Here is a 10,607-nt window from a genome sequence, read left to right as displayed (position 1 = left end):
AATGCCGTGAGCCAGGAGAGGACGCCGTACCGCGCCAGGCTTAGGAGCCGTGGAGGAACAAACGCCGAAGCCGAGCCAAGGATGCAGGAGAAAGCAATTTCCACTGAGGGTGCTGGTAGGCAGTCCCACCCCTAACGCTAATGTGGCCCAAGATAGGAAATTAGTTCCTAGAACGACCAAAATGTGAACCGCCCAGAGACCCCTTCGGGGATTAGGGCGGTATATCAAGTGTAAAGTTAAAAAAAAAAAAAACAGAACTAGCAGTGTTATTCAGGACTATTCTCCCCAGGCTACGCTGCTACATCTGTAGTCCCGCAGTACACCCAGGTTTCCCCAGTGGGGCAAACAGCGGCTCCCCAGGATCATTTATGTCAGGCAAGTGGCACAAGAAGGAAGGCTGGAGCCCCATTTCCCCATGTACTATGGTACCAGTCTGAAGCTGGGCCCAGCCCACGTGGGAATCAAGCACAGTACTCCCAAGTGCACATCTGGCTGACAGGACCAGGGTGGACTTGAGGTGAGGTGGAAAGGACATAAAGACAAAACCCTAGACACTCAGGTGTCAGCTAGCCCTGGCAAAACAGGCTATTGAATTGTGCTTAATACAGAAAGTCCTACAATCAGACCCCATTTAAAGGATCTTAAGCAGCTTGTGTTGGAAGAGATCCCGCTTATGTCTGAAACCCCCAGAAACACTGTCAATAGGCGAGGATCCATAGCTAAGGGGCAGAGGACCTGCTTCGTATGCAGATGGTCCCAAGTTCATTCCCTAGCATCTCCTGTTAAAGGATGTCAAATAGCAAGAGCTGGAAAGGACCCGTCTTTCTCACGGAGAGCTGCTGCCGATCACAGCCAACCATACTGAGTCAGATCAATGGTCTTCCTCATGATAAAACTGATTTATACGTTCATACACACAAAGTGGGAAATGAGTATTTAGGACAGAGGTGTCAAACTAATTTGTTACGAGGGCCAGATCTGACATAAATATCACTTTGTCGAGCCATGCCATGTGTGCCATAATATGTAATGCCGGGTATAAAGGACACAGGCAAACCTAATTAACGATATTATTTTTTACTCAAAATACAAACTAGAGCAATTCCTAGCAGTGAAAGCCATTGATTTACTGGGGACCCCACAAAAAGCCCCAATAAATGTATTCAATCATATGCAAGACTAGTTTCCCCCCCCCAAGGGATACCATAAAAGGGGGAGTACCTTATATTCCCATACATACCATTTGCTTGCAGCCTAGGTAAGAGCCCTGGATGGGCTGTTCCTGGTCCCGGGCTTTAGGATGTGCACTAACAAAGGCCCGAAAGAAGACCAGATGGGTGGCTGATGGTGCGATTGCTGGATCTCTTCTTTAGTTGGTAATGGGGATGATACATGTTTTGCAAGCAGAACAGATTGGCCACTGTCTGTAGCAACAGACCGATCCTGCTGGGCCAGTGGCCTGACAGGATAAGATGGGTGAAAGGCACTGCAGAGTTGTGGGGTGACCCACAGAAGAAGCAGCCACCTGCCATGGCCAGGAACATTCCTCTGGATAAGGGCTGGGCATATACCCACTAGTTAGCAAGGTCCTACTCATGAATATGGGGGAGGGGGAGATAAAAAAGGATGATAGCTTGAGGTTTTCCCTGTAAGAGGCACAAGAAAGGAGAGCCAAGGAGGAAGGAACTCTGGCATTTCTCTCAGCAAGGAACCCCAGAGTTGAGGAAGAGAACCAATTCCCATCTTCACTGCTTCTGTTCTGGGGCCAATCTGGATGATGAGGGGAAAATCATCAGGGTCCTATGCAGAGTTGTGGTGGTGTGAGATGCATCATGCACACATCTTGCACAGTTTCTTAACCCAGTTCAATTGTTCACAGAAGAAAGGGCTCCCTTAAGGCAAAGAAATGGAGGTCCATCTTCAATCTTGGCCGATCCAGTAATGACTCAAAACGCAAGTTGAACAAGCCAGAGGAAAAAGGTAATGGGCTTCAATGGCTGATACTTCTTGAGTGCACAAGTGGGCATAAGGACTGTGGTCCCTGTTCACGCAGCAACTGCAGACTCCAAGTCCCATGTCTCAGTGCAAACAGGAGCTAAGTTCACATGCAGAAACAGCATTCGGGGCTGGTAAGAAAGGGGAGACTTTCTACAGTTATTTCCATGAACGTTTCTCTCAAATTAAGCTACATCTCCCAGAGATGTCGAGAGTGCAAGGATTTTGCTCCTCATACAAGGTGGCTCAATCTTGGCTTTCTTTTCCAGAAGTGGACAAAATGCGATTGCGACCAGCCAAAAGCATGGATTCCCTTAGCTCTATGCCCTGTGTGAGTGACGGTAGGTGCAGAAATCACTGAACATTATTTAGATTCACTGCCGGGAGCTCCACTCCCAATCTACTTAAGTTTGGCTCCATGTTGGGCACCCTCAAATACGTCTTCCCTAAGCCCATCGTCTCATTGTGCATTGGTCATCCATACAAAGCCACTCCTGGAGGAGAGAGCAGAGCATGCCCTTTCCTACTTCTTTTAAGCCCTGTTAATAGCGGTGTAGAATCTCAGGAGAGTGAAGGTTCCATTCCCTGCATGAAGTTAGAGGTCAACCTTAGAGGCCCCCCCAGAGGTGTCTCATGAGACTCTGGGAATGATGATCCCTCATTCCTGATGGAAGCACACAGGCCAAGCATCTCTGGTCAGTGATGGGCCCTCCTCTGGGCCATGGTCCTTGGAAGATGCTCCACTCCTGACACCAGCCCTGGCTGCCATTTATGAACCTCCTGGGGCATGGGGATGGAAAGGCTAGGATTGTGGTTACCAAAGGGTGCTGTTTATGTTCTTGTTCTATGTTCCCTATTTTTTTCTGAGACAAAGTATTGTGTCTCCAAAAGTACCAGGCAGCTAGAACTTGGGAATGGAACTGACACAGCACCACAGCTGTGTACTCTGTGCTCTCCTGAGCTATGAGAAATTCTGGAAGTGATGCCATTCCTAAGTGGGAAACAGTGAACCCCCTCTTCCCCAGCACTGCAACGTCAACCTAGAGTGGGGTTGGGGGGCTAGACTTTAGAGTTCATGCAACTCCAGTATTACCTTTAGCTCGCCTCCCCCCCCCCCCGCCAGATCCCTCACTTTGATCAGGCCAACCCATCGTAACAAGTGTTCCCTCTAAACTGAGTTAGTGTGAGCTAGCTCAGTTTTTTAGCCTCCGGCTCACACATTTCCATCTTAGCTCCGGAAGGATGGCTCCAGAGCAAACTAATTTAAGTAGCAGCCAAATCGCTCACTCACAGCTTTAATGCCAGCAGCTCACAAAGTTGAATTTTTGCTCACAAGACTCCACAGCTTAGAGGGGGGGTTGGTGGCAGACCTATTTGGGCTAATTAATCAGCAATTTCACAACCATACTGAGGCTATAAGAAGGCCCCTTGAAAGAGGTTGGGCCACCGACAGGTTTCAGCCTTTCTAGGGCCTCTTATTGACCTGGCTGTCTTCTCTGCATCCAGATGTTCCTCAGCTGGGGAGAAAGAGGCCCCAGAAGCAGCTTGTTCAAGCCCGCGGCGAGAGTTTTAACAGCCGTTCTTCCCAAGACAACAGCTCCCTGGAGTTAGAGAAGATCAAGGCTGAGGAAGGAATGGGTGAATCTGAGGGGGAAGCCACTGCCAAGTCGGAGCCCACCACCCCACAGGCCAGCCGGTCCAGCCATGTTGGGGTGGCCCCTCAAGGGCGATCACCCCAGTCTGCACGGAGCCGGGCAGAAAAGTGCGTTGGGGTTCACATCTCGGGACCCATCTCCGTCACGGTCCCTTTCCACATTACCTCCAACCTCACACTGTCCCGACTGACTCGGGGGCTGGAGTGTCCCGCCCTGAGCCACTGCACGTTGGAGAAGGAAGCTCCCGAGACTTCTTTGGCCACAGAGGGGACGCCTTCTTTGAAGGAGAACGAAGACAAGCCTAAGCCGGTGTCCGAGAGCAGCATGGACAAGGAAGATCCTACAGGTAAGTCAGCTGGTTTTCCCGTATGGCTTGGCCACTCACTGGGTTCGCTTGGGTTTTAAAACCTACCACTGGCCAGAAGGCTCAGTCACATTATAAACATCTGTCATCTGTTTTCTGCAGATGTCCACGTACAAAGCTAGGAAGTCTCTGGTTCAGATTTCACTTTAGTGAAAAACTAAATAGTGAGGTCCTAATACCGTCACCCAAAACGTCAAAATCTGGGGAGAAATTTGGTTGGGGAGCATTCAGAAAGCATACCTGGAGTCCATTCGTCTCCATTTGAAAGGATTATCTTTTGACACTAGGTTGTGGTCCCCTTGCAGTCTTTCCCACGCCTCCTCTAAGAGCATTTGGGAAGCCATCCTTCCATCGGAGATTGGAGGCTTGCTTTGCACCAGAGCGTGAGCCCTTTGCCACCCACAAAAAGAGGCAGTGACACTGTTCATTCCTGACAAGCGGTGGCAGTGGGAATAGAAACAGCAGGAGAACACTGTAGTGATCCACCCTGTTTCCCACTCTCCTTGCCCTCAAGTGTTGAAATGGCAGTGGAGGAATCTGTGTGTGTGAAAAACTTAAGGACATAAGAAGAGCCCTGCTGGATCAGACCAGTAGTCCATCTAGTCCAGCAGCCTATCACACACAGTGGCCAACCAGGTCCTTTGGAGAGCCAACAACAGGGAATAGAGGCTGAGGCCGTCCCCTGATGTTGCCTTCTGGCACTGGGATTCAGAGGCTGGACGTGGAGGTGCACTTTAGTCATCATGGCCACTAGCCACTGATAGACCTATCGAATCCCCTTTTAAAGAGCCAGTAGTTGGATAGGAGTGTGGACTCTAATCTGGAAGAACTGGGTTGGATTCCACACTCCTCTGCATGCAGCTGCTGGGGTGACCTTGGGTTAGTCATAAATTCTTCTAGAGCTGTTCTCTCAAGAGCAGTTCTTGAAAGAGCTCTCAGCCCCACCTACCTCACAGGGAAAGGAGATTGTAAGATGCTCTGAGACACCTTCCCAGTCACAAAAGAGACTAATCAAGGTGCTAGTCCCTGCTACAATGACCCTACTTATTCTTTTGTCTTTATGCATTGCAGAACCAGACACAATAGCGGAACGTTCGCTGGACCTAGAGAACCAGTTGTCCCTGGAAGTCCAGGATTCCTTTTCCTTCCTGGACAGCCAGGATGCTTGGCTGGGGGACAGCCTTGATAGTGACCAGCCCTGGAAGAATTTGCACATGGCCCCCGATTTTGCAGCCAGAGAGACAGATGACTTCCCAGCCATGGATGATGATATGGGAAGCGGATTCATGAATGAAATGATGAGAGAAAGCTGGCAGGTTAGTTATGCTGGGGGGGGTGGGGGAATATTTGCATAGTTCAAAAGACGGTTCATCTCTGCCCTCACCTGGATAGCCCAGGCAAACCCAATCTCATCAGATCTTGGAAGCCCTGGCCCTGGCTAGTATTTGGATGGGATACCGCCAAAGGAATACCAGGGTTGCTGTGCAGAGACAGACGACCGTAAGCCACCCTTGCCTCCAAGCCCCAATAGGGGTCTCCAGAAGTCAGCTTGACTGGGTGGCAAAAAAAAGACAGTTGATCTGCCTGGCTAGAATTCACAATGGCTGTCTGTGCATGTATCGACAATGGACAGTTATCTAAGGAAGCCATGCTCTGTTTTAGTTTATGACTCTGACATGACCTTTTATTGTTCAATTAGGTCACACTGCCCACAGTGTTTTGTTCAGTCTCTAGTCTCTGCCCTACCCATCCCTGCATTTCATCTACCAGATGATTGTGTGCAGGTTCCAGGACACGAAGGAAGGGATAGAAATATTTTGAGGTTGCCCAGATTTCAGAAGCTTCTTGAAACCAGGTTCCCCTCCTGAATGCTGGTATTGTCATGGCAAGAAAGGAGAAGGAGGGAAGAGCATGAAGACTTGGATAAGCAGGTTATCACCAGTGTCACCAAGAAAAGTTGTTGAAGGACCTGTAGTTCAGTGGGTAGAGGACACGCTTTGCATGCAGAAAGTCCCCAGTTCAGTTCCTGACATCTCCAGTTAAAGGACCTTAGGATCAGGTTTTAGAAAGACTAATACTGAATACAGTGGACCAGTGGTCTGACAACTTCTTATAATAGTGACACTTTAAAAAGTTCATATTTCAGTAGCAGAGCATACAGAAATCCCAGTCTGAATTCCTGGCAGCTCCAATTAGAAAGGATCTCAGGTCATAAGTATTAGGAACAATTCTTCTTTGCCTGAGAACCCAGAGACTGGCTGCCAGTCAACATAGACACATCATCATCATTATCATCAACATCTTCGTATGGCGTTGTGTATAGAATAGCCAGGAGATCCTAAGATAGTCTGGCAGCCAGAAGCTAGCATTATGCACTACTAGGTGGTGAGCTAGACTTGTTTTTAAGGCACAAGACACTTCAGAGTTGGTTTTGCCATTGCCTGCCCCTGCGTCATGACCCTGGTATTCCTTGGAGGTTGCCCATCCAAATACTAGCCAAGGCTGACCCTGCTTAGCTTCCGAGATCTGACGAGATTTGGCTAGCCTTGGCTATCCAGGTCAGGGCCAATGAAAAAAGAACTGTGACAATTTAGCGCTTGGTACTATATTCATAAATCATAATATACAATAACAGAAAACAAGTAATATATATAGTGAATGTAGATGGTGGTCTCCGGAATGGTGACGTATTGAAAATATACTGTTGATTCACTTAATCATAAAGCTATGCTTACAGCTATGTTCTTCAATGGGCTATAATCACCAAGAGAAATGAATTGTTGAAAGACAGTTTATGTACACATCCTTGTTCAGAAGAAGATCATTGTCGAAACGGCACACCATTCCGGAGACCACCGTCTACATTCACTATATATATTACTTATTTTCTGTTATTGTATATTATGATTTATGAATATAGTACCAAGCGCTAAATTGTCACAGTTCTTTTTTCTTTTTTCATTGGTCTTATTACTGTGCCCATTCTTGTAACTATTCTATCCAGGTCAGGGCAACAAAGACACATGCTGAGCTAGATGGACCAACAGTGACTCCATGTAAGGCAACTTTGTTTGTCCACATTAAAAAGCAAACATCCATATGACTCCTTTAATACTTGTTAGTTCCCTGTTAAATCATTAACACATCACAATCTCATAATATAGAACTATGATTTTAATACATAGGTTAACATTTTACCTTAACGGAATTAAATCCAGTACCTTTAATCAATGATTCACTTTCTTTATCGATGTTCTGCAAAAACTAGATTTTGCATCTCTAGAAGTGAGTAAAACAAAATTTTTTTGGACAATTCTCTCCAGACAAACCGTTTTTAATACGTATTGCTTCAGTGTATTTATCCCAGAGCACTGGGCAAGTAGTGCTTCAGCAGAGCAAGTTATGAGAAAGGTGATAAACGTATAGTGAGAAGTACAGAGTAACAGAAAATACAATAAAGAAGTAAGTGTGTGTATGAGTTGGGACGGCGTCTTGTTAAAACCTTTCCCTCCCTCTTTGTCTCCCTCTTTATTCCATCATTTCTAGCGGGAGACATTTTCTGCAGCTCCATCACTGAACTATCTGTCCATCGAGGAGTGTATGAATGAGCAGTCAGATGAGGAAGATGACCAGTACTATCTGGCCACGGGTTGTCTGGATAAGGAAGAGCACTCCAAGGAGGTGGACTCTGAAGAAGTCTACCTGAGTGCATACGATGATCTCAGCCCTCTAGCTAATGAATTAAAACATTATCAGCATCTTAATGACACTCCAGGTGCCCCTCTCATAGGAAATCTGACAGAAGATCAACCCTTCAGTCTGGTTGGAGAGTTTTCATCTGGAGACCCAGCAGTATCTGAAGCAGAGGTGGAACCTTTGCCAGGCAGCCCTCCAGCAAATGACCCACAATTCGTCAATTCACATTTAGATTCAGAACAAACAAGCCTGGTAGAGGAAGACAATGGGGTGCCCCTGAGTTCCAGAAGCGATTCCCATGAGCTGGAAACGTCTGAGAGGAATGGAACCAAAGCCACCAAGGTAAAGCCCAGCTTTCCTTTGCCTTTGCAAGCAGAAGATGCAAATGCTGGAGATGAAGATGACCTCCTCCTTGAAACAGGATGCTTGCTTCAAGCAGAATGCCCTCCCAGAGTTTCAGAAGAAAACCAGGAAGAAACTGTGGCTCCAGATTATGTAACTCAGGCAACTCAACCGAGCCTCGAGGATGAGCAACAACTACAAGCTCAGGTCGCATCAGAAACGGAGCAGGTCCAGTGGCCTCCCTGCATGCCTAGCTTAGAGGCTGATGGACCAGCTCCAGAGATGGCTGGAACAACTGATGAACACGTGGACTGTGAGTTCCTCCTTCAAGACGCTCAGCAGCTACTGAGCAGAGAGATTTCCCGACTGAACAGAGAGATTTCCCAAGCTTCTTCATCACTGGAAGATCAAAGGTTGGCTGGGACTCACACCCAGCGCTCTCTCTCGTTAGGCAGTACATCTGAAATGCCATATTCTGAGGTGCACCCTCTGTCTGCCCCCGTGCTCAGCTTGAGTCCTGAGGAACCTCCTTGGTCCCACACCTCCTTCCCCTATGCCCCGTTGTCTGACAGCTGGACTGAGTCTTCTTCCTTGTTGCGCATGGCCTCTTTCCGTAAGAGCTGCCCAGAAACTCTTCTTCTGAAGAAACCTTATTATGCACCACCAGAAGGAGCTTCAGCTGCCCCTGAGCACAACGTGCAACCTGATGGAAGCGTCTCCATGAAAAAGACCTCCAGCACCGTCCGAGTCCAGCAGGTGAAATCTTTCCCGGTTATACCTCCAAAGCCACAGTTTGCCAAGACCCCTCCTTTCCTAGTGCCCATCTCTCCTACCAAGGAAGCGTCCATCCTGTGGCCTGACCCACCAATATCAGATCATGATGGGAATGAGGTGAAGAATGGGTCCAATGAGGACACTACGCACAAACCGCCTCGCCCCATCAGCTTGACCACTGACAGCAGTGAATCTATAGAAAATCTTCCTGCATCTTCTGAGACGCCCACCTCTCCAAGTAACCGCCTGAGTGGTTCGGGGACCCTTCAGAAGCAGCGGAATTCCATGCCGGTGTGTCTCGAGAAATATGACAGGGAAGATGAGAGCAGAGGGGACATGCTCCAAAATTTGCAGTGCTCCTCGCCTGTAAGTTTGGATAAATGCAGCCATTGGGCCAAGAAGGATGAGCTCAGCGGAGATGACCTCCAGCAGATGAAGTGCTCCCTTCCAGAGAATTTAGATACATGCGGCGGAAATTCCAAGAGGGAAGACGGAAAAGGGGAGCTACCTCCGAGGTATCAGCTGGCGCATGGCAAAGGCAGCGGGGCTGCTCCTCAGAAGCAGAGGTGGACCAACTGGCGCAACGGGGGGAGCATGTCCTTTGATGAGGCTGTTGCCCTTGCCAAAGAGAGGCATGTGGCTCAGGCACCAGTCAGAAGGATGCAGACCTATTGCTGTGGAGATGTCGAGGGTCTGCACAGCCTCTCCAGAGCAGAAAAACCTCCCCCTGTCCCGAAACCTGCCCTCAGACCTTTAGGACAGCGCCCGCTAAGACCTCTGAGCTGCACAGGCACAGCTGCATCCCCAGAGGCTCTCCTTTCGGGGAAACCACTTCTTGCTCAAGCATCGTCTGACATCATCTCAGAAGGCCAGCTTTCACCCAACCAGGAAGCGCCTTGCGTTCCTCGCGACCTTCTGTCCAGGGGCAGGCTGAGCTTGCTAAAGATGGGAAGACGCTTATCCATGTCAGAAGAGATACCGGGTGCAGCACGATAGCAACTGAGGTGACTGGCCTTGTAAGATAAATCGTGGGACTGTGGCCTAAAAAATGTTCGTTGCTCATACTGCAGCAGAATTCAGCTTGTATTCTTCCAGAGAAAGCCTTTCCAGTTTGTAAGCAACGGTCTGGTTAAACGCAGATCTTTTTTTCCCTGTGCAGAACTCTACTTGAAAATGCCTAGTTTTGTAACTCTTAATTGTAAAAGTGCCAGTCGGTAATAATGGACGGACCACGGCTCAGTGGTAAAGCATCTGCTTTGCATGCAGAAGGTCCTGGGTCCAATCCTTTGCCATCTCCAGTTAAAGAAGGATTCCAGGTTCAAGGAGAGCTAGGGAAGACCTTGGAGAATCAATGCCAGCCACGGCAGACAACATGGGGCAAGATGGATCAATGGGCTGACCATATAAGTGTGTAACTTCAGCAAAATAAACAGAATTTCCATCTAACCAAAGCTGGTAAAGGCCATATTTTTTCTATTAATTATTTGATTGTGTTTTTATTATTATTATTTTTAAATACATCAAAAATGCCTCATTACCCCTCGTGGCCAAGCTTGCAACATACTGATGCTTCCATCTGCACCTAGAGAAGCAAAACTTCCACCCTTCTCAGACAGCACTCAATATCAGCAGCAGGTCATGTCTGAGGCCGAACAATCCCTGCAGGGTCAACAAATCATAGTAGTCTCTGTAGCATCCTCTCTGCTCTCATGGCATGATAAATAAATGATACAAGCTAAGGGGGAGGGCCTGAAATCAATGTTCAGACAAAAAAATCTATG

At 48.0% G+C, this 10,607-nt stretch overlaps 1 protein-coding gene across 1 annotated transcript in view; it reads left to right on the top strand.

Annotated features, from left to right (window-relative positions):
- The window catches only part of ARHGAP30 (Rho GTPase activating protein 30), a 42,459-nt gene extending 32,220 nt beyond the window's left edge, over positions 1 to 10,239 (top strand). The window contains exons 8-12 of the mRNA XM_015408333.1: positions 1,880 to 1,980; positions 2,265 to 2,336; positions 3,502 to 3,996; positions 5,086 to 5,330; positions 7,561 to 10,239. Of these exons, the coding sequence (XP_015263819.1) occupies positions 1,880 to 1,980; positions 2,265 to 2,336; positions 3,502 to 3,996; positions 5,086 to 5,330; positions 7,561 to 9,822 (3,175 nt within the window). The 3' untranslated portion in view covers positions 9,823 to 10,239. The remainder of the gene's footprint in view (positions 1 to 1,879; positions 1,981 to 2,264; positions 2,337 to 3,501; positions 3,997 to 5,085; positions 5,331 to 7,560) is intronic.
- The last annotated feature ends 368 nt before the right edge of the window (positions 10,240 to 10,607 follow it).

This window comes from Gekko japonicus, unplaced genomic scaffold (genome assembly GCF_001447785.1).
Source record: "Gekko japonicus isolate JY-2015 unplaced genomic scaffold, Gekko_japonicus_V1.1 scaffold457, whole genome shotgun sequence".
NCBI lineage: Eukaryota > Metazoa > Chordata > Lepidosauria > Squamata > Gekkonidae > Gekko > Gekko japonicus.
This window is presented reverse-complemented; position numbering and strand designations above follow the sequence as displayed.